This window comes from Bactrocera latifrons, unplaced genomic scaffold (genome assembly GCF_001853355.1).
Source record: "Bactrocera latifrons isolate USDA-ARS-PBARC rearing strain unplaced genomic scaffold, ASM185335v1 scaffold_6, whole genome shotgun sequence".
In the NCBI taxonomy this organism is placed as follows: domain Eukaryota; kingdom Metazoa; phylum Arthropoda; class Insecta; order Diptera; family Tephritidae; genus Bactrocera; species Bactrocera latifrons.
In genome coordinates this window covers 2,687,043-2,712,471 of record NW_017537267.1, presented here as the reverse complement: position 1 = coordinate 2,712,471, position 25,429 = coordinate 2,687,043, and the positions used below count along the sequence as shown (strand labels likewise).

Sequence of the window (25,429 nt, the reverse complement as noted above, 5' to 3'; positions counted from 1 at the left end):
CTGTAAAATATGCCGTATTTTCTCTTTAGTTTGCTCCATGTTTGCGATGCTATAACTCACGAACGATTTAAAAGAAACGACAATCAAGCACGTGTTAGCGCGTGAAACGAGCTTTCCAAAATGGTATAGCATGACCCGATATGACGATAAAACTAGAACTACGCGCTCTCAGCGCCAACTAGCGAAAATACCGCAAGACTTTTATACTATCTCAGCTGTTTAATTCTGAGTGTTACAAACCTCTTGCAAAACTTTATATATCCTGTTCATAGTACGGAAAGGACAAAGGATAGAATAGGTGTGGTCTTGTAAAATAATTTTTTGTAAATTTCTGATATTACAATCTTTCCTTTATTTGCTAAAGATTGCCATGCAAATATAGAATCCATAATAAAGAATAGATCATGTAAAATTTTACCATTCTTCGAAATCTGTTCATTTATGATTTGATGTCATAAGAAAGACTAAATTTGTTTTGATAATGTGGTTAAAAGTTGCCAGGCATTAATTCGTATACTTTTATATTCTTCATATACTTATATGATTCAACGACAATAAATAATGAAATCATAAAGGATTAAGGCATATTATGGAGTGAGCAGAAAAGCCGAATGATTTAGAACTACGAGTATATTTTTTTCTTATTTAAGAACATCCCAGTTAAATGCGAACTTAGTCTTTTTATTTTAGGCCGTAAGGAGGGTTTACAATGTGCTCGCATCCATATTGATCGTCATACTATGTAAGTGGTGTACACACTAAAACATTCTCCTTGTACTATGGAGTGCTTGCGCATTACTTCAGGGCAAGTTTTACAAGATGTAGGGTCTATTGCGTAGTACATATTCTAAATACCAGGTTATTTTATGTCAATTTTCGCCAGTGAATATAATTTTTTTCAACTAGATTTTCTGTATTGTGTTGTCCAAGCTTATTTTCTAATGTTCTCCGTGCCTCTCTCCATTCCCTAAACTTAAAAAGGAATGGTTTGAGACGCCAAGTGTCTCAACTCCGTGCTTTCTACTTTTCTCATGATGTATGGAAACTGCAGAAAAAGACTAAATTTGTTATTTTTTGTTCAAACTGCTGCCATTTTGTGAAATATCACAACAAAATAAAAAAAAAAAACTTCGGTAGCGCGATGGAGAATTTCCTACAGATTAATAATCCTTTTGAAATTTTTACTTTAGATTTTTTTTTTTACTTTTTTTACGTGTCAACTCAACAATTTATTTAATTATTATACACCAAAAAAGTAAACATAAAAACTCGGACTAGTTAGTTAATTCGAACATTAAAAAAATAGAATCGTGAAAATCAATGATTTTTCGGAGGGTCACACTGAGACGATCCCTTAAATAAAACTTTCCGATATCATGATGGAACCCTTGTTAAATGCGACATATAAAGAAAATTAACTCAAAATGTTCAATTTAAGTGTGCTGAGAACCGAGCATGATTGACATCAGTTCACACCAATTTTTGTCGAAAACTTTACACCTTATATACCGACTGCTTTGATGTTGAGTAATCATAAACCAACCAATATTAAAGACAACCCAATAGAATTTAGCAACCTCTTTCTTTCTTGTTCAAAACTTAGACTAAGTGGCTTCATTTTTTATTGAAATCCTCAATGTATTATGCTCCACAATTTCATTGATATATAGCCAAACTCATTTCCAATTTTAGTACTCTACTCTGATCTATAAATTGCTGAAAATTTCCACAGCAATTTTGCAGATGTGATATTTTCTAAATCATTTATAATAATATGAGGGTAATCCGTTAAAAATATTTAATTAAAATATGTCTTTTTGATGAATTTTAGGATTTGATTTTACAAAAACAAAAACAAATAAAATTAAAAAAAAAATTATTTCAAATATTTTCTTTTTATTAAAATAGTTTATCCAAATATAATATAAATTAAATCCTTCAATGCATCTAGCTATAACTATCTCAAATATTTGCTGATAATCTCTATTAATACTTCCACAACCCAACAAATGCTAAGCTGAAATTAATTTTGTTTTTAATACGCAATAAATATATATACTACATACATATGTATGAGTGTATGTGTGTTTATGTGTATATTTCGCAATTTCAATTAACAACTTCGTGTAAAAATTTGCTTTTCATTAACTCGTTTTGAGCTGGGTTTTCGGAGCTTTCACTTTTCTAAAATAAACCATTATTATTTGCCGAAAAGTACGCTTTGACAGGCGAAAAACTATGCTAGGTCAACAAGTACCAGCTAACATTGTTGTTCTTAGTTGTTTCTGTGTGTAAGTTGAGTAGCACTGAACCAACACCCACATATACATGTGTGTGTATTCTCGTATATAGCACATAAGTGGCGCTTTGAAAATTGTGTGCCAAAAATGCGTTGTCCGGAATTTTTAATTAAATCAGGAATGTGTGGATGCGGCTGTCGTTCAAACAAGTGTACATATGTTACACATTTCAGCACATGTGTGCGTGTGTGTGTGTGTGAGCTAATCAGTGCTTTTTCGTTACATGAGCTTGTAACAGAAAGCGGACGCGTGTGTGTGGTAGCTTAATATATTGGTTGAAGGACCCCAATGAAATCTGAGCCGCTTTGCTATTTATATGTTTTACTTTGTCCCTCCCAGAAACCAAATTTTGGCATTGTATATACATATGTTTAGTACACGCGCATCAAATCATTAATAAAAGATGAAAAACCACAGTGTGAGTGTGAGCTGATGCCTGCACATACACTTTTATGTATATACATATGTATAGTTGTAGATAAATGTATGTGTGAGTGTAATTTGTACGTGACACTTTGTTGGTCCCTAACAACGTAAATAAACATATTTTATAGCAAATACTGTCGTTTTCAATGAGACGTCCGACCAAGGTCAGTAGCTTCAACGCTGCCATCAATAATGAGAAATCATTGATCATCAGCGGTTTGTTGTCAGATTCAACGGAGTGTAAATTCCGCTTTCAACCAAACACATATAAATACAAGCATATAAGGACAAGAGTGTTCCAAAGTAAACAGGACTTTAAATGAAAAAAGCACAGAACAAATGGTTTTTTCGGCAAAATAAATTTATTTCATTCAAAATAGTCTCCCTCTGCTTCCGTACAACTTTTGGCACGGTTCAAAAGCATGTCGAACGAGTGTTTTAGCGCGTTGGTCGTTATGGCCGCCAGTATGCCGGTACAAGCCTTTTGAATGGCCTCTACGTTTGCATAACGCTTTCCTGTCATGGACAAATGTATTTTTCCGGAAAGGAACAAGACGCACGGTGCCATATCAGGTGAATACGGGGAGTGGTTAATGATTAAAATGTGAATTTTGGTCCTTTGACCTCTTTAATGATGTCCTTCGAATGTTGAATTCTGAGCAAACATGAAAAGAAGCGAAATTTAAACAAAACTTTGTTTGCGTTGCATATTTTTTAGGTCAAAAACTGAAAGTTCAGGTGGCGTTTGCAAGAAAACAAAAAAACAAAAAAAAAAACTTGAGAAATAACGCACTCCCTAATATACATACATACAGACATATACTATGTGATTATACTAGCCACTTGCTGCTGTACAAATATTGCTACTTCAAGCTAGTTCAATTATGTATCTTGTATGTTATCACGTCCAAGTTCGTCCCATGTGACTTCTATGACTGCGAGGCATGCTGCCCCGAACATTGTTGGGTCATTTGTTTGACGGCTGAAACAAGAATTTTATTTGACATAAGGCGTAAACTAATTTCCAAAAGGTTTTAATAGCATTCCTATCGAGGACGGGTTTAGTAGGCCACAAACATAAACGCACACACACACACACACACACACATATCAATACGTACGCTTCCATAAAGACAACAATCAGGCCTATAAATACTACACTAATCTGACAGGCGAAACGTGACACACACACACAAATCACGGAGAAGCTGCATGCTGGAAGGTTACGTAAGGCGCAAGCATGCTCTGTTGGTACTCGGCTCCCATGCGGGTATCCTGCGGCGAGGCTGATAACGCAAATGCTTTGTTTGTCAGCCCCTGTCCGCCCTTAGTAGCGCCCAAACATTTCTGTTGTACTTTTTTTTCTCTTCAGTTGTTTACAACCTTTTGTTGTTGTCCCCTGGGAGTGTGTTAAATGGGCGTCGATTTGTTTATGCCATGCAAAATGCCCCCGCATGTGTGTATGTGTGCGCCTTGTTGGTTGTTGTTTTTGCGCAAAAGTTTGTTTAACCACTGCAGAACAGGAGTGCTACGTATAAGCAACAACCGAAATGAGACACTGCTCGTCCGATTAACATTCGACCCGAGGCGTTATTTCGTAGCGTTAACGTGCATTTGCTGATTCCATTTATCTGCCTATGTACACACACTTGTCGATTTGCATATGTATCTTTTGCGCCCGTTCGATACCACTGCAAGCCTGTGGCTTTTTTCTGTGGTTCCTGTGTGTGGCGACCGCTGTCAGCTGTTGCTGACATTATAATTAACAACAACAACGTAAGCGATAACTTGTAGCCTTTATTTGAAAAACTCGGTTCAGTTCTAAATTAAGCTAACTTTCGATTTAGCAACAACCGAACTCACTCGGAAAAACAACGGTTGATCCCAGTAGAAGTATTTCTTTCCATAGCCGTTTTTTGAGAGTTCACTAATGAGTCGTGTTGAGTTAGCATGTTATTATTAGTTCGTTTTCGAGTAAAATTTTCTGACTCAAAAAATTATTCTAGTGAGAGAACGTAGCTGTCTATGGCGTTCGTTATCGCGCCATGTTAACCAAGTGTTTGATTTGATCAATTTCAATTTAAGCTCGTGACCTCGGTGACATTTGGTTTCAACAAGACGGCCCCACTTCCTACACATCGCATAAATCAATGTATTTATTGAGAGAACACTTCGGTGAGCAGATAATTTCACATTTTTGGCCGTTTGATCGGTCATTAAGTCGTGCGATATCACACCGTTCTTGTGGGCATATATTAAATCTAAAGTCTGTGTAGACAATCCCGCTTCGATTTAGGCTCTGGAACAAAACATTACGCTTGTAATTCCTCAGTTATCAGTCGAAATGCTCGAACGAGTCATCGAAAAGCGGACTCAACGGATGACACGTGGACGCGGCCAACATTTGAAAGAGATAATGTTCCAAAAAATATTTAAAAATAACGTTTTTTTCGAATGATAATAAACATTCTCCATTAAATTTGAAGTTTCAGCGTTTTTTCTTAAANATAAAGATTGTTCTCTCGTTTGATAATAAACATTCTCCATTATTTTTGTAATTTCTGTGTTCTTTAAAAAAGTAGAGAACCTCGGATTGGAGAACCCATTGCAGGAAAATAGTATCTATGTTATATTTGGCTTCTGGATTTTTGTGAACTTTTTTAATGGCGCTGTAGTTTTAATATACACATAAAAGAAATCGTTTATAAAGTAATAGACATCATCGAGTCCGACCATCATGTAATCACTGTTTCAATTCCCCAGGATGTATGAGAGTCACAGAAATTGATGGAAAAAGAACCTGTTGGACTGTTCGCTGATAAATCATTACAAAAGCTGATAGTTACTGGTGATGAAAAGTGGGTCATTTACGACCGCATCAAGTGAAAATGGTCTCTGTCGATTGGCGATAAGCCGACAAAGCCAAGATCACGAAAATGCTATGTATTTCGTCTACTCTAAGCTGCTCGTTTACGGTCAAACTCGTAAATCTGTTATATTCAGTTAATAATTGAATCGTTTGATGGGAGTAAGCACCTAGAAGTGAACAATTTGGCCAATAAGGGTGAAATTGTGTTCCATCAGGATAACGCCAGATCACAAATATCGATAGTGACTTCCCAAAAGCACCGTGAGTTTGGTTGGGAGGTTTTTATGCATACATCTCATAGTCCCGAGCTGGCGTCAAATGATTACTACTCATATCTGTATAAATCGAATGATTCCCCTCAATAGAAGCTTGTGTACTGCCAAGTTCTTTGCTCTAAAGCGAGAATTCTATTATTTCAAAGTGGCAACGAATTATTGAACAAAGCGAGTATTCGACCGAAATCGAAATTTGCATGAAATGGCCGTGAACTTAAAAATCGTAAATTCGTAGTTTTTAACTGTTATCACTTGCACTACATATATATGCATATAAGAACAACTGTTTCCTTACAAACAAAAGCTCATCGTTTTCATTGGATTAAATTTGCAAGTCGGCTGCTGGCGGCTGGTCAGTCCAGGCGTATACGTAACATTAAATACCTACATATGCAAATATTTATATGCGGCGCCTGCGGCCGTTGCTGGTTTCAGCAACTGTGCTTACTTTTCGGCTGAACAACAGCTACTTTTGCCAACTCTCTTTGAATTCGGCGAGTGAGTGCGCTGGTCGCCGCATTGGCAATGAATAGTTTATTTCCTGCTCCCATAGGTTTCACACTCGACCGCCTGGCAAATTGACTTTTACCACTACGTGTGTTGTTGCTGTTTTGCGTCTGCTTACTGCGCCAGATTTGTGTTATTGTTGCTACTTACGAGTGCTTTGCTTGTTGGCTCCTGACTTCTTGCCACAAATTGACAGCGCGTGCATACATACATACTCGTATTATGTACTTCTGAGTATTCGTATGTATGGGAACCGGCAGACGCCTAATCAAGAAGCGTTCAGCAGGTAATGATTGCCATCGTTTAGAAATTGCGCATACGTTTGGTGAATTTCCAATTGTTTTTTCATGACAATTACACATTTTTCTTTGTTTTCGTTTGTTTTTGTTGCTACGGCAAACAATTGATATGATTGCGGAAATTTTGTATGCCTCTCTATTATCCACAATAAGTGAAAGGGACTTTCTTCGATTAAATAGCACTGATTATTTATCCTCCCCTAATGATATGAGTATTTTGTCCGCGTGCAGTTTTCCTTTGTCTCACTTCCAGCTGTAGTGGAAGAAACTATAAAGTCATTGCCTGGGGCTTTGCTAATGGCAAATTGTCATTCCCTCTAATTGTGCGGAAGTTCCAACTCACAAATTATTCTGCTGAGGAATTGCATGTGCGAATGTATTTTGTTGACTTCTGTGCTGCTCACTGCCAAGTTAAAAGTTTGAAAAGTATAAAGAAAAATTTACTTACACTCTTCTAATTACGTGTGCCCTACAAATTTACGGGGATACATGGATTTCACGACTTAAAATAAATATTTTATTGACTATCTTATTTGATTCTATAACATCTCTGGAATGTTATCCTAAATGCTGAAGTTGTTCCGAGTAGTAGTTTGGATATGCAGACTTGAAAAGCTGCGCACTCAAGGTCAGCCATATAGTCGAGTAAAATTTTAAACTCGTTTTTCTCGAAACGCTGTTATCAATGATTTAAAACCTTAATTTTAACATTTACAATCGTAGAAATATGACTTCTGACAATAATTTTTTTTTTTTTTTTTTTTTTGAAGCCAAATTGACTTTTTCACAAACAAGCCTTTTTTGTGAAGCCGCCATTTTGTTAAAAAATCAAAATTTTTATCCTTATTATTATTATAATTTTTTTTTTTTTTTGTATTGCAGATAGTTTTAAGTGAAACCACCTTCCTCACTGTCAAAGATCTTTATCGAAGTTTCTCCTAGAGATCGACTATGCGATCGAGGGAATCTAAAGTTTTTCAAAATGTGTCTTCAATTATACCGAACAACACGATTTGAGAGGTTTGGCTTCCTCATGCACATCAAAAATGTGTAAAAATGTTTGCATAGATTAAAGTTTGCTCTTATAGAAACAAGAGTATTTTTGCAATTTTTGGGTAAAAATAATTGAATTTCAGATTTTTTATAATTTTACCTAAAATTATCATAATAGTGAATCGTGTCAATACTAATAAAAAGATTTTGAAACTTTCTTTTAGTTCACAATGAAAATCAGAGAACGTATTTAACACATAAGAGTATATATTTGCGCCTAAAATAGGTAAAAAGGGGCGAAAGTTTGGCCAAGAACTCATATAACCAACATAAGGATTTTCAAACATCCCGCAGACTATACTTAATTGGTGATTGTGGCATATTAATTGTACGCACGATTTTTACGTATCTGAGAGAATTTTCCGGTCTTTGATCGTCGCTAGTTCTTCTAGGCATTATTATTGATATTGAGATTCATATTTTTTCATTACTTTCATATTCATATTCATAGAAATATTCTTCAATCATATCACTCATACTATTTTATAATTTTTTATTCATACTCATTCTCATATTCACCTATGTATTCGGGTCATAGTCTTAATTATTTACATATGTATTTATAACCCTTCATAATCATATACTTTTTTATATATTCGTACATGCAGATTTAGGATGATGATCCGATATTCTGACTGCAAATGCAATGTATCATTCCACTTATCCCTCCTATTATTATTCTTTCATGGTCATATTTGCTTCATTATTTTTCATATTGACATTTGGAGGATCAGACGCATATACCCACATGTGTATTATTCCTATGTTTACCTATTTTCATGTGCACCAGCCAGCTACCAAATAAGGTTGTGTCGCCTTGTGCACAACCTTACTCTGCCGAATATTATGGCTACCATATAGTTTTTGTTTTATTTATTAATATGGTTGCTTCTCACCAACTCTACTCTGAGCCATCATTCGACGTATTTGAGTATTTTGTCTACCGTCTGGCGTTAATTTCATGTTTTTCTTTGTGTCCCAAAAGCATTTTGCATTATTTACGCACTTTGGCGCTTGACATTTGTGCTTTTATTGGTGTTTACTTTGTTTGTACTAGCATGTAAGTAAGCAAATATTGTAGCTATTGTGGATAAATATTTATTTACACTCTTCACGAGTGATTAATACTGAACATTGTTGGAAAACATAATTAATGTCAAGAATTTGTATGGAATGTAAGGTTAGGCAATTATGAAATAAAGATGTAAGTCCCTGATATGTATGTATCATAAAACTATGATAATTCAATCTGATTTGACCTCGTTCTCTGTGTCATTGTCGTTTCATTAATCCACCTTGAACCAAGTTAATTGAGGCAATTGCATGATAAAATAGCGTAAAATAACCAGTATTTTCCTTTGGCATTACGACCGTGGTTTAGTTTGCGTCGAGAACTCAAAATATTATAAGATCACAACAATTGTCCTTGTAGCACCATTTTCAATGCAAAGTCATGACCTAACCATTACATTCGTTGGATTTGTATCCGCTTTTCCGTATTCATGTCGACGTAGGGCTCACACTGTTCATGGTGCTATCTTTTTTGAGGTTCATCGTTTCCGCGGATGGCTCCAATAGTTTTCTCGTACCGATTCGTCGTTGTCCATGTTCCTGCGGCGTATAATAGAACGAGAATGATGAGGGTTCATAGCGCGTAGTTTTCGTTTGTCGAGAGAGGAAACTGCTTTTGTCTGCCTACCAACCACAAAGTAGCACCTGTTGTCATAGGTTATTATGCGCTTGATATCCATGCTTTAGTGGCTGATGGACTTTATGCCTTCACTTTTTCAAATGTAGATCCTTATGGTTCCTATTAATTAAGGTGATCCTATTTACAATTTCATGGATATTATAACTAAAACTTACAATTATCCAATATTTCATTATAATCACTCTTCCTATATACGAAAACGAACATCTCATTTGTAGACTCGAAATGATGATAAACAAAAATATTTATCAAGTAGACAATAATAAATTGAAATAAATAACTAAGTTGAATAATAAATACTGAAATATTTGCTCATATGTTTGTCTAGTTGAGGTCATCGGTGCGAAGCTAAACAGTTGTGACTTTTCTGGAGGTGTTTTTGGTTTGTTCTGGGAAAAGTGGGACAATCGAGTAGAAAGTGTAAAGATTTATCTTATATTCTATATATGCATTTATACAACGTGTGTTCCAAAGTAAATAGGACATTTAGAATCTAGCGCCTCCTGGTGGCGCCATCTATACGTCGATGGGTGTGTTAGAATCTGCTATCTTTATCAATTATCCAGTGAGAATTTTATGACATTTCATCTATAGGAAGTGAAGTTATTGCGTTTTAAGTGTCAGTATATTTGTGTTATCGGTGCGAAAATGAGCTTCGAACAAAGAGCCAACATTAAATTTTGTTTCAAAAACCGTGATCATCGGAAATTCCATCGCAACTGTGCGTGAATTCATCAAAATCAGAAGAAGTCGTCATTGAAATTCGTGGAAATGGAATTGAACATGTCCAAAACATCGCATTTAATGCATTTTGACCGAAAATTTGGACTTACGAAAGGTGTGTACACGGTTTGTTCCGCACAAATTGACTGACAACCAAAAACTGCTCAGAATCCAACATTCGAAGGACGATTATTTGACAAAAAATCACATTTTAAACATTAAACACTCCCCGTATTCACCCGATATGGCACCGTGCGTCTTGTTTCTTTTCGGCAAAATGCGTTTGCCCATGAAAGGAAAGCGTTATGCGGACGTGGAGGCCATTCAGAAGGATTGCACTGGCATACTGGCGGCCAAAAAACAATTTTTTTAAGTCCTGTTTACTTTGGAACGCACTTTGTACCTTTCGAATGCGCAGCTGCTGGTAGTTGACCAACGCTCTGGGGCTCAGCGCTTCAGTAGGAACATACATGAATCCAACGTAGCTCATTTCCGTCCCTACTCCGCAGTTATTTAGACGGAAATACCGGCACTAGCAAACTCGTCAGATTAACACTTTTCTGCAATACCGCTGTGGCGAGGTAAAACAACTCGATAATAGGGGTAAGGCGTCTAGATATCTTTTCACTAGTCTTGGGCGCACAGTCAGTGAACTCAAGGCTATTATCGCTGTCTTACTATCGAAGTGGATAGTCAGCACTTTGAAGGAGGCAACGCTATGTAGAAGCAGATATAATGCTTCTTTTATGGCAGCCACATCTGCTTGGATGCAATGGTCAGAAAGCCTTAAACAAAGTTTCTGACAAACTGAATCTGAGGGCAGCATGCGCGGCCATATAAATTGAGGTTATGTCCATTGGTGCTATAAGCAGCAAGGCGTTCAGAGCAATAATTAATTTGGCTCGCACAAATACTGATAAGAACCGCCCTTTGAATACTCGTCAATTTGTTTTTTTTTTTTCTTGGAACCTCCAATCTGGCCCCTTTCAATACTCCTTCCATAAGAGACATTGCCTTCTTATAGAGAATTGTCTACCGCTTATCATCACACCGTATAAATGTGTGGAACCCATTCTGCCATCTGGCACTTTTACACTTTGGAAGTGGCCTCAGGTTCCCTCGGACCAACTAGAACCGCATAAATGGCCGCAGCTTCCCTTTTCCTTTCTTCTCGAAGATGGCATCATCCTCTCTAATGCAGTCGCAAGCGCCGACTTCAACGGACATCGCGAGCTTAGTGTTTGTGTACCATTTTCCTAGAGAGGCTTCACCCTCATGCGTGTAACCTTTGTCAGATATCTACTCAGCCTTACTGCTCTGCATGCACACTTCGTGCCGCATGTTTATTTCTAAAATACCCACTGGAATGCCTCAAGTCGGCTGTATGTTTGGAGCAACAAAATATGTAAATTTCGTTTATGAAGTTTTTTGTCATATTAAGCAATTTACTTATAGCGTTCTTCTTCTTACATACCGCTCGTTGGAACACACACACAGTTCATATAAAGTTCTTAAATATTTTAATTTTTCTCGCTGCTTTACATCTCAATACCATGTAAGTTCTGTTATTGCTACATGAATTATTAATGCTATATCGATTCAACCATTGTTATGAATTTATTTATTATGTGGTTAAAATTGTTTGCGTAATTTGCTGCGTTTATGCAGTATCATTGGCAACTGCTTCAAGTGAATCGAACTTGAAACAGTTCTCCACTACATCATATTGATAAAAAATAGGTTTTTCGTTCGTTCTACCAACTTTTCTTTTTATTTTTGTTTTTCTGAGTTTGAATTTTTTATTCTGTGGAGTAATTTGCATGATTGTAGTGTGAGTTAGTAGATTCTGCATTATTATGCATAAGGAAGGGAATAATTATATATGTAAAAATTATTATGTAAAAATTTAGCAAACAATTGGCGCAAACGCTTCAGCAATCAACGACAAAACGAAGTTGTGAATAATGAAAGGTAATAAGGGCCAAGTATTTGCTAAAAACCCACGAGAAAAGTGGCCTTCTTTTTCTCGGTTCGCGGGAAATAATCGCAATGAACATTTAGCTTGATAAAATTCCTCAAACCACAAGAGATATAGCATAAATTCTCGCTAATCGATTTTATTATATTATATCGACATTCGAGGCAGGAAAAATCGCAAAAATCTTATGTCGTGCGCCATCATTGATGTCACTATATAACACTAGAAGTAGTTCTCTAGTCTACAAGTCGTTTTTGGTCTCTACAATGTCTTTGAACTATATTTTGTATACGACTTCAAGCAGTTGGTCGTCCCTTACGAAGATTTTAGTACCTATTGTATAATAATTACCTAATTTATTTATTAATTACAACAACAAAAATTTTTTTATTGTCCTTTAAAAGTCCTTTATTGCGTGCCGCTGCCCTAACTTCATAGTTATAATTATAATATCGCGCTTTCGACGTATTGTGAATATTGATCAATCTGATCCACTTTATCAAAATTTCTTGAAGCAATTTCTTAACTAAAGCTGTTTTATTAATATTTTGGTACTTTATTTTAAAGAAATTTCAATTTAATATTACTTGAGCAGCGTGAGACCCTTCACATTTTTTCATAAATTATGAATAAGAGAATGAGCTGATAGCCTTAACTTTTAAGTAAAATTTGCTTTCACGAAAATTGAACTTAATTTGGTTTTAAAGTTAGATAAACAGACTCGGATGCTAGTTGTGTAGCTACGCATTTAATATTTCGTTTTTTTTTTTTTTTTTGTTTTTTTTTGATACCAGGATGTCATAACGCTGTACGAGGATTTTCCTTCAAAGTGTTTAGATGAGTAAATCATATACATTTAAGTTATAAAAATTTTTTGTTAGCCAGCTAAAGCAAAATATTCTTGTTTTTAAAACTTTTTACTATGACTAAACCTTTAATATTTTAATATTTTTTATTTTCAAGTTATTTTCTTTTTTTTACTCTGTAAGAGCTAAGTGAATTTATATAAGATCATTGGGATGCATTTTTCTAAAACGAAGTACTTCATGTTTTCGAATCCTTCATATTCTAACTAATTACAGCGTCTTTTACAAGTTTTATACATATAAAATAGGTTTTTTTCCTTCGATCATCACATCAGAAGCCTCATCACCACTTTTCCATCATATACACATTTGAAAGGAATATAAATTTAATATTATCATGGTTTAGTTTACTACAGAGTTGATATCTTATTCGGATAATTCATCCACATAAACTACGAAGATGCAGAGGAGATGTTTCAGCGTGTCTCTCAAGTCTACTTCCTTGCAGTTTCCACATGTGTCATCGTTAATAATGGTCATAGGGTCTTGGGGATCCTGCACGCCTTTAAGGCATTCCATCTCATGCCGCACCGTCTGTCAGCCCTTTCGGAAATTTCATTATATATCGTATTTCACAATTTGTGCATTTCTTGAACTGGTTCGTTAGCCAAGTGGATGGCCATTTTAGGCGGCGGATGACTTCTGGTTTCCTTTCCCGAAAAGCTCTTGTGGCTTTAAAACTAGTATATCTGCAATCGCTTTCCGGCAGTCATCTACTACTTCCCTGGTTCCAATAACATTTCCTGACACACAACGATGCGACGTTATTGCTTTATTGACGCTTAACTTGATTTTCTTTCTTTCTCTCTCTCATTTCATGATTGCTAAGCCTTCTGTCATTAAGATACTGCAGTATTCCGTCAAGTTGACGGGTCGCCTGAGATCTAGCTCTTCTAAATAGATGCCAGCACCACTCCATCAGCCATTTTTGTTCCGCCCGTGTAGGTGTTGAAAACTCCGCTGTTGGTTGCGCTATCCACTGCCTTTTAATGTGGCTTGAAACCTTCTTCCACATATAAACCGTTGGCCGTCATTTTCTCGGGTCAAAACCCATTCAGCAGACTGACGATCAAGTTTATGCACATAATGATGTTTCAGAGGCATTACTGCATCTTGTGATCTTCTTGAGTATGTCACTGCATTTATGCCAGGACGTACACGAAGAAATTTAGTAATCTAGTGCGTAATCATTGAATATACTCATCTAGATTACTTAGCATTGACGGTGTTTTTTACATTCCCAATTGAAGTAGGTTTCCTTTGAAAGGATTGGCTGATTCTTGAGTCCTGAAGTTTTCTTTGAGCTTAATACTATAAAACAATGAACTAGATTTTTAGTTTTTACGCAACTTTTTCTGAATATCTTTTAGCTTAATTGAAAGCAGAGTTTCCGAGGATTTTTCTTGTTATTTTTACTAAAAGTATGAACCTGAATTAAATATGCTTATTGTCTCCAGACAAATTGAACTGCCTGTTTTAATAATTAATAAATAAATTCTTATTCACTTTTCCTTCCAGGCATATTTAAGCTATAAATAAAAAACAACTGGATACTGTGAAGCAAATACGACAATTTTAGGCATGTGGGGGCATCAACTTCATCTTATGACCCACGTAAGTATGAGCTTATGTTTACATGTTTATAGAGCAACACTTAAGTAATGAAAAAGCACATGTATTTCTGGTAATATGTACACTCGTGAGTACAAAAGTGGCAACACACACACGCGAACTGAAGAAAACGGTGAAAGCAAACAACTTGAAGTCACAAACAAAACTCGTGGCAACAAAGTGAAAACGCTGCTGTTGCATGCAGCACAAAAGAGGCAACTACATGCCCACTGCGTGTACATAAAACAATGTCAACATAAAGCACACACACACAACAAAAGTTGCAAGCACTAAAGCTAAAGTTTTAATGAGTGAGCGGAAGAGGAAATGCATATAAAATTGGCAAAGAAACGCGGTAAGGTAAATGAAAACGATGTAAGAAGTGAGGAACGAAAAATGGCTCGAATACAAAATGATGAAGTGCAGAAAAAATAAACAAAAGTCAAATATAACAAAAAGGCATATGAAAGCAACTTTAAGAAATAAACAACTAACAAAAAAATAAGTAAAAGATAAAACGAAAAACCTATGAAAAAGCTATCTTCCTTGGACCGAAGATATACCCCTAACAGGTGCATTTCTTATAGCATAAAAGGGTATAGAAAGATCTTTAACTTGATTGTGATCCATTTGAATTGCAGAAATAATAAGTAGTTGTCAGATCAGAATCGGAGATCATAGTATTGCCATGTATAATTATATACACCTAGTTCCATGATGATACGGATATGTTGTCAAGAATATTGCATGGTTACCTTGAACAATATCCCGTGGCAAACTTCATGAAGATATCTCATTTCAAGATTTTGATTCCGATCGTTCAGCCTGTGTGATAGCTCTATGCTATAGTGGTCCGATATTGGCAGTTAAAATAAATCAGCAACTTCTTGATAAGAAATGGAGTGTACAAAATTTCAAATCGATATCACTAAGAGTGAGGGACTAGTTCGTGAATCTATAGAAACACAAATATCGATAAATCGGCTTAGCTCTACACGCTAGTCATTTATATTATATATATATAAATATATATATATATATATACTTTTGGGTTCTTCAACTTTCCCTTCAGGGTGTTACAGACATCACTGCAAACAAAATATATCCTGTTCAGGGTAACAAAAAATGTACTTAGTAGAATAAACCAAACAAAGCTTGAGTGCCAAAGTGACAGAGTAACTGTCGCGCAGAAATGTGTCCGCAAAGACGGTTATTAACAAGCGGCTGAACAAAAGAGAGAAAACCTTTTATAAATGAGTTAGAGAAATAAATACGGTTGTTAACCCCATGCAAATGCAAATGGTGTGGTTTGACTCTGTTTATAATTTCGTAGTAAATATTTTTCCATTTGCGTTGTGGTAGGAGCCGAAATATTTAAGCATTAATTGAGCTTTACCACGCAAATGCGGTAGCAATGTTGGTGGCATAACGGAAAGCGTTAAAGTATGTAGTTTCTACACTGACATGATTGACATGCTAACTGTTGAATAAATATACAAATGCGATTAATGCACATTAATTATTAAAAAAATTTCAGATTAATGGATGAAAGTTGAGGATTTGAATGTGTTCATACAAAATCTATAATGTTACCTCGACGACCAGTTGTCAACCATTAATGGTTTGAAGAATAAAATTACTGTATTTAGTCGGAAATTCCATTACGAAAATGCGTTTATTCTGAGATATGAGCTACTAAATCCATTCGTGCCAATGATACGGCCTGATGATTTGATATCGTCGGCACACTTCTTAACTCCCATTTTGTCTGCCACGGTCTTTTTTATGGGACGTTGGGTTTGTTGAGAGTGTTCCAGACTTCAAATTTTGTCTCAGTATGGGTTTTCTGCTTAGGGTGCATGGACCTTTGAATGCATTTTTGCTTTAGAGGCACCTACCTGATAGGTATGGATGCATGTAAATGCAGAATGCCCGATGTACTCGGACATTAGGGATCTGGGTGGTATGGGGATTAGCTGGACTGATGGACCTTTAAATTTTAGCAGTGTGATCTCAACTCGTCGGAATGTCAAGATGTTAGGACAGTTTATTTAGCTTCTTGTGTGAATGGTGTGTGCGTGCAATGTGCGTGTGAGTGTGGGGTTGGCCCCTCGTCGCCAATCCAGAGCAGTATGGTCTGGCCGGAGACTTAATTCTGGTACCAGGGGGAGCAGTAGTCTTCGGAGTTCGCTTCAACCAGCTCGTACGGTCTGGTCCGTCGCGGAGTATCGTGGTGATTGTGATTAAAGACCGAATGCGGGAAGAACTGAGACTTTGACAGTTTAATTTGGAGTTCCATTGCTACCGGTTGCCGGACCCGAAATACGACAGAAGTTTTAGATGGGGTCTCGAACCCTACCAAGATGGTAAGGGTGTCCATTCCACACTGGCAATTAGTACTGAATATGCCTGGCATTTTTAGGTTGCTGATCAGCGCGTTCTTTTGATCCGCTGTACTTTTGAACGCTGTAGGGTAGGGCTGCCGTCAGCAGGTACTCCTGTTAAACACCCCGGAAGGGTCACTACCTCAGCCCCAAGTACACAGCACATTAGAATTTAGAAAATGCTTCATTTAATCCCAGATATCGGACAGTAAAAAATGGAGTTGGCAAAACCAACGTATGGTTCTGCATTTTTTACTTTGGTCCATTAAAGAAAACACAGATGCGACTATGCTACCCCAAACATACCATACCAGAAAGTTGACAAAAGATAGATTTACTTCAAATGGAGTTGAGGTTATGAGCTGGGCGGCCTAGTCACCTGACCTAAATAAAATTGAGAACCTTTGGGTATAGGACAAATTTGAAGCTGTTATGTAGTGCTGTGAAGGAGGCGTGAAAGTCTATTACTCTCGAAAAATGTAGGCGTTTTATGGACTCCATGCTTCATTACTACTATTATTAATAACATTCGAAATTTATTTACACCCTTTTTTATTTATTTAAAGAAGCACTTCATGTTATTTTTGAAAGAACCCAACCCAGAAGAAGCTAGAATATCAGGAAGTTAAATGAAATAATAATGAACTATAAAAGAACACATACATTATTATTTAATTTTGGTTTAATTTCCTGGTTATTACACTGTTAGTATTTCGAACACAGTTGTAACCACCCTTTCATTTAAGAACATACTTTTGGTTCACCCTGTATGGCTTAACGACAAAATTATCTTTTCTTATTATAAAAGTAACTTACTTCTCAAAACATCTGCTTAGATATACATACATACATATGCATGTAGAGATCTGCTCTTAAGATAAGCTTTATTGTGCAGACAATTAATTTCTTTAATGTAATTGCTTTGCAGGCCTTTGGGAGTTGAGCAAGTGCCGCAGGCCACTTTGTGTTAATGGCATATGGATAAATTGTATGTTGCCGCTTGTATATGCCTACAAATGTAAATGTGTTTGATGTATGTAATAATGTAATATGCTGACACCTATCAATTATTAATTCACTCAATAAATTATGCAGCTGTAAATATGGTGCCACGAAAATTCAGACATTATTGAAACAGTATAGAAAAGAAATTTTCAAANTATTAATTCACTCAATAAATTATGCAGCTGTAAATATGGTGCCACGAAAATTCAGACATTATTGAAACAGTATAGAAAAGAAATTTTCAAAAAAAAAAAAAAAAACCGAGAATCTTGACAAAAAGATTTCTAAATATAAGTCAGTTTTCGTACAACTTTCTATGAGTCAAGTACACTTACAGCAACGACATATGTCTAGCGACGTAGTTGAAAGCACTCGCCAGTGCACAGTTCGCTTTCGGTGCTTTGCTGCTGTTTTGTGTTGCACGAGTTATTATCTAAGTGAAAGAAAAATACAACTGAAAATACTCCTAGCACATTTGGCCGGTATTCTTCGGTGCCCGGCACCAAAACACCGCAAACTGTACTGCAACGACAAAGCAGCGCACCGCACGCCGACAGGCAAAGCAAACACGACTTGTGGCAGTCAGCGAGTTCAAACAAAAAGCAAAGGCGCGCGTATGTAGGTTACGAGTGGAACGCAGTCAAGCGCGTAAATAGACAATGGAAGCAAAATAGAAGAAGAAGAAGAAGATCGGCAGCGATATACCTACTATATAAAAACCAGTATACAAACAACGATTATGGGACAAATTTGTGCTGCGCAAGAGGAAGCAGCCCGTGTGCAGTCAAAGTTGTGCGAAAATAGGAAAATAGTTGAAAGCTAAATAATGCGGTTTCTGTTCGTGTTTTCTTCTATCTTGTTGTTGGATTTGTGTCCTTTAGACGCATTGCTGGCGTATACTCGTTTAGCAGCAATAACAACAACAACAAACCACTTAACCACGAAGCATTTTGCAATGTTTATTTTTAATTTTGCGCCTGTGTGTGATATGCTTGTGTGCTGCTGTGTGTGCGTATGATAGTCGTTGAAATCGTACAGACCCATGCCCAGACTCAGGTGGGTATAAAACAAAATTTATCTTCAGCAATGACTCCTGGTGTGAAGGCAGTGCTAGTTGTGTTCATAACGCTGTTGCTTAAGGTTGAATGCTGCAGTTATTGATTTAGTTGTTTCTTGCAGAAAATCTTCTTTTAAGACTTTTACATAACGTTTCACGCAGTTGTGTGTGTGCCTGCTTGAGGCTAATGTTGTGTCATGCAATTTATTGCACTCGGTGAAAATTTACTTCTTCACAATTAAATGTAGAGAAGTGAAATTGAATTGAAAACTAAGTATTGGCAAATCCTACAATAATTGCTTTATTTTATAAAACAAAATAATCTTTGTACTTTTGTACTTTTTAAAGTTTTGTACTTTTTAAGTTTAGTTAAAAGATATAATGAACTTTTTCACGAGTTAAAAAAATATCGATCATTAAACTGGTATTTTCGTTTTATTTTTTATTTATTGCCAATTCTAAGCACTCTTATTTAATTTGTCTGTGAAGTGAAAAAATTTACTCCACAGTATTTTAATTAAAGCAAATATGGACTTAACAATAAAATGAAAAGGTTTATGTTTTAATTATGTTCTTAGCTTTTTCTTGCAAACATTTGAATATGTAGTTTGGTGTCTTTCTGACGCCTGCTGCGTGTCGTCTGAAAGCTATCAGCTCTACCGTGGTATCCCTTTCAGAACAGAACACGTAAGCATTCAATTGAAGTCAACAACACACTTCTCCCCAGCAGTATCTGTTCTGGTGTTTTCGTACAAATCACCTTTGCAATTGCTTTCCTGGAACATTTGTCGACGAAATACATCAACTCACCGACCAAAGTTCGTTCGCGACAAAATTCAGTCATGCACTGATCGCTGTCTACAGCGCGGACAAGTATTAATACTATTTTCACTGAATCTGTCTCAGTGACCAGCGTTTTTGGAGCTTAATCAAAGTTCATTGAAACGACAACAGCTCATAATTTCTTGGACACTAATCACCTCTGCGCATGCCCTTCACATACACTAATCTACCAGCCATCTCCAAATTATCCAACATTAACGAATGCTAATTACCAGAACCTTCTAATCGATGGCTTAAGTGGCTATAACTGTGTGATTTCTCCCAAGCAAGGGTTATACTACTATGGGCAACAAATAGTAAGACCTTGTTCATAATTTTAAATTCCTAATTTATATTTTAAAATCTATGCTATCCCTCTCAAAGTAATTCCCTTTGGCCCCAGTAGACATGTGCTGACGTTTCTTGACCATCAACGAAACTGTTGTTAAGGTGGTGAGGAACAACCTTCAAGTTTAATGTCTTCAATTGACACAAAACGGTTTTCCCGGAGCGGTCGTTTGAGTTTGCTGGACAGTCAGAAGTCACACGGAGCTAAATCAGGCGAATAACTTCATGCAAACGACGCATAACACACAAATAGTACTAATTGTTAACAGTTTGGCCGGTCGGAAGGAATTCGGAGTGGACCACACATCGATAATCGCAGCAAAGTGACAACATAACCTACATTTTTGACCTGCTTTGACGTGGGTTTTTCGGCTTCGGTTAACTTTGGCTGATTGATCATCCGGGTCGTAAGTATAGACCCAAGACTCATTGCCAGAAATAATACGTTTCATGACATGCTGGTAGACAGAAAGCATTGTTTTGCAGATGCTAACGTTATGCTATTTTTCTAAAAATTTAGTGATTTGGAAACCAATCGTGCTTTCACTTTCCTTAGGCTCAAATGGTCTTTTAATCGCTGATCCTTTCCATATTCCACCGCTGCCTGTAAAATCTTTGACTGTTAATCGTCGCTTCTCAAGCACCAGTTCCTTTATTTTATTGATTTGTTGATCATAAGTTGAAGTTGTGGTCCGTCTTATAAGTGGTTCATTGTCAACTCCCGTTGTCGTTTCCCCATCCTCTTTGAATAATTTGTAGCAACCGAAAACACTTATTCGTCACACATAATTATCACCGAAGGCCTTTTCCAACATTCTGAACATTTCAACACCTGAAATTTGATTCCGCACACACAGTTTAATGGAACTAATTTTTGGAATAATTTCATTAATCGTAAACATCGCCGAATGCACTACAAGCGTATACTAAGCACTAATAATTATTTTGATTTGACAATTGGCACCGAACCCACTGACTGTCAAATGAGCCTAGAAAACAAGTATTTGGAAGAATGCGCGATATTTAAATTAAATGCCCATAGTAGTATAAGTACTAAGCTACAACAACAGCAACTGTATTTGGGCTAAAATACAAACATGGAACAAACAAAGGTATATTACTTTATAAGTTTTATTTTACTTTACCGCGGGATATAGGGCCAGTCTCACCATCCATATGGTGAGTGCCTTGAAGTTTTTTAATAAATATAAATTAAAGATGGGATTATTTTTATGTCGAAAATTCGTAGAAGGTCTTATATTCTTGCCAAAGGTCAAAAAAAGAATGTGTTGTATGAAGTTTTTTCGGCTTCCATATTATAAAAGGTATTGCGAAATAAAATGGGTTCTACGATTCCCAAAAGCTTGAGAACCTCTCATTTAATATGACTAGCAAACAAGTTAAACTAATGATGAGTTAACACAAAAGTATATATACATCTTTACAGTGTATAGGATATTGTCCTGCTAATTCAATGTATTCAACTACTAAGCACTGTTGGAAATATTATTAAGAGTGACTCTAGAATTATGGGAAATGATTGATGTGTTAAACAAAAAAAAATTCACATGGAGAAACAAAAATGCGCAAATAGTTTGTCATTTGTCAATAAAGTTCTAAGTTTTGTGTTGCTGAAAAATGTTTATTAGTGTCTTAATTATTATATTTTTTTAACTGTAATTTTTATGCATGGCAACTGGCTAAAACTCCATTTTATTTATTTTCTTTTTCTGTTCTCTTTTCAGCAATCCAATTCTCAAGTAATTAACTCTGAAGTCTTGGAAGACGCTGAATGAATTGACAATTGTAAAATATTAACTAACGGTAAGTCCGACCATATATAAGGTACAGTTAATAGTAGCAACTAAATAAAAGAAGCTGCTTGAAAATGATTACGTGAGAAACCGCACTTATTAACGAATTAAATGGACAGCAATCGCTGGCGCAATAAAAGCAAAGCGAACCGAAAACGAAAAAAGCAACTAAAGCCACCAACAAATGCTTCGAGCTCCACTGGAAGTTGGTGCTAACGGCATATGCAGCAATTGCAAATAAAAAGTGTGCCACCGAAGACAAATCAAAAATCAGTTATATACAACATTCCCGCTTATATCGACGCTTAGACAACTTAGCCACAGCTGAGCGCAAAATGTCCCGGACCACTTGCGGGTTTACCAAGAGTTGTTGTTGTGCGTGAGTGTAAAATCGAAACGAATGTGTAAGCTGAGGAAAAATGCGTTTGCAGGGCAATAAACGCCAAAAACTAAAAAAACAGCAACAACAACGATGCAGCAATACAAGTAAACACAACAGCGAAAGCAACTTCGACGCAGCGATAAATCGCCAGCAACGAGGTAATAAAAAACGCCAGCAAAGAGAGCAATCACAGCAAGTCAAGCAATTCGTTGAACGGCAGCCGAGTATTGAACGTGCGAGCAAAGGAAGGGCGCGCTTTGAGGTAGAAGCAGCTGCAACTAAAATAAAAGAAACTACTTTGGCGGAGAGTAGACTCACCGGGAAGCACACAGCAATCCAACTTTCTGCAGCGCAGAGTCGTCATCACACACGCACTACTGCGGCGCCAACACACTTTGCACCGTCGCTGCTGTACACCGTCCCTCGATTCCTCATACTCTTCGTGCTTTGCTGCACGATGCCGCCACAAGCGCATGGCGACTGGTTGATGGACTGTGGCGATTGCCAGTGTAAATGGCAGTCGGGCAAAAAGACCGCCGATTGTAAGAATCTTACATTGAACGCCGTGCCGGAGAACCTGAGCAATGAGGTACAGGTGCTGGATCTCTCTTTCAATCGTGTTGCCATACTGGAGCAGAATGCCTTTCTCAATGCTGACTTGCATAATCTACACAAGCTCTTCATCCGTAACGCATCGCTGCAACAGATCGACGCGCGCACATTTACCCAACTCGAGATCTTGATCGAAGTGGATTTCTCAAATAATTTATTGCGTAATCTACAAGCGAATGTCTTTGCGCGGTTGGTGAAAGTGCGCGCAATCGTGCTGAACGGTAATCTCTTGGAGACGCTCTCCGATGGTGTCTTCCAGAACCTCAAGTACCTGCATAAGGTCGAGCTGAAACACAATCGGCTGATGCGTATTGGACAGCAGGCGTTCAACAACGTACCGCTCCTATCGCAGATCTACTTGGATGGCAATCGTCTGAGCTTTCTGCGTAAGGAGTCATTCGAATCGCTCAAACGACTGACAGCGCTATCACTCGATTCGAATCCGTGGAACTGCACCTGCGAACTGCAAATATTCCGTGACTTTGTGCTGAAACGCAATCTCTACACACCGCCGACGGCCTGTTATTACCCCATACACCTGCGTGGCATGTTGTGGGTCGAAGATCAGCCCGAGGCTTTTGCGTGTAAACCACGCATCATATTTCCGGCACGCGGCGCTTCCATCAGCACGTCGAAGGCGAATGTAACGCTGGTGTGTCGCGTGCATGCGTCGCCGAATACACACATAACCTGGGACTACAACCGTCAACAATATCGTTCGTCCACCAGTAATATTGGCGGCAACGGCATTAATACAGTCACCACCAACAGCGGCGCTAGTTGTTGCGCCAACGGCCAGGCGCAGCGTTTGCATATAGAATTGCTGCGCGATGAGCAATCAAAGGAGAAAGAGTTCGGACGTGATGTATTCATATCGCGTCTTACCATTGTGGCTGCCGAAAAGAGTGATGAAGGTACGTACACGTGCGCTGCGGAGAATGCTGGTGGCAAGGATGCAGTGCAAATTAATCTACTGGTGCAACGGCCGAGTCCGCGCGAGCTGCTGTTGCAAGGCAATTTAGTCGTTGTTGTTTCACTGATGGCGCTGGGCCTGCTCGGCGTATCCGTGTTTCTCGCGCTCGTCACTTGCTGCATTTATAAGCGCTTTAAGGCAATGAGTCCCACAAGTCATCGGCATCATCATCATCATCTCGATGGCGCAGACCAATTGACGCCCGGCATGGATGGTCAGCATACGACGACGACTACGGTGACCGGTGGCACTGACGTGGTGCTCGGCATGGATGATACAGTGGGCAGTTACAAACATCATTTGCAGAAGAAGAATGCGAATGGTGATGTAGTTGAGGGAAAGGGTGGTGGTGGTGGCGTAGATAGTGGCAAATACTCGGAGGTGATAAAACATGGCGTGACTGTGATGGATAATGGCGGTATGCTGTCAGGCGTCGGCGGCCGTAATATTGGAGTGGATGGCACTGGTGCGCACAGAAGTGGCCCACATGCGGACAAAATGTACTTGGAGCGAAGCAATGACGGTAAGTGGCTAAGTTAATGGAACATTGTTGCTCAATATGTTGCAACACATATGTACGTAGTGAGCAGTGAATTTATCTGTGAGTGTGTGAGATAGAATTGTATGCTTGAATATATGTGGGTGAAGTTGCTTGAGAATCGAAATCAGTTTCTTAGTATTTGTGAAACCTGAAGTGGGACTATCTTCTATGGCTTCACCACAAGAACTGGTACATATAGTATATCCTTATGTTGCCTAGATAATGATTTAATCTCAAATATCTACAAAGCACCTCACTAAGCGGCTTGGCGTTTTATTTCTCACACTCAGATAAATCTTTTGCTTTGACAGTACGTCCTGTTCGAGGGACCATCTATTGGGTAGTCGAAAAATACTTTTCGTATTTCTAATCAAAACTCAACTTCCTTTTTTTTATTTTTAATGAACTCTAATGAACCAAATATGCGTGATTTTGATCGAACACTTTTTGCCATATTTCCGCTAGAGACATTATTCCATCAGTGTAAAACTTTTATGGTTTCAAGGCGAAAAACTGCGACAAGTAATTTTCACAGGCATTGACGGAAATAAATGGTAGTCCGATGATGCAAGGTTTTTCCCCAGTTATCAGAGATGTGTGTGGTCTAGTGTTGCTCTGATGGAAGACGAAATCTTTGCTGTTAATCAGTTCTGGCCGTTTTTTTCGATTGCTTGCTTCAATCTCCTCAGTTGTTTGCAGTAAAATGTAGAAGCAATCGTTCGCCCAGGCCGGAGCAGATCATTGTGGATGATTCCTTTCCAATTTCACCCAACTTTTCGAGGCGTCAATTGCGACCATTCGTTTAACGTCATCACGCTTGGACCATGATCTTTTTCTCACATTATTGTCGTATTTGATCCACTTTCTCTCCTG

At 37.5% G+C, this 25,429-nt stretch overlaps 1 protein-coding gene across 4 annotated transcripts in view; it reads left to right on the top strand.

The window, feature by feature from the left end:
- LOC108974921 overlaps positions 1–25,429 on the top strand; it is a 164,135-nt gene that overhangs the window by 101,837 nt on the left and 36,869 nt on the right. For all 4 annotated transcript variants that reach the window (XM_018943043.1, XM_018943042.1, XM_018943046.1 and 1 more), the window contains 2 exons: positions 14,526–14,621; positions 21,980–24,538. In XM_018943043.1, coding sequence (XP_018798588.1) covers positions 22,468–24,538 — 2,071 coding nt within the window. In that variant the 5' untranslated portion in view covers positions 14,526–14,621; positions 21,980–22,467. The remainder of the gene's footprint in view (positions 1–14,525; positions 14,622–21,979; positions 24,539–25,429) is intronic.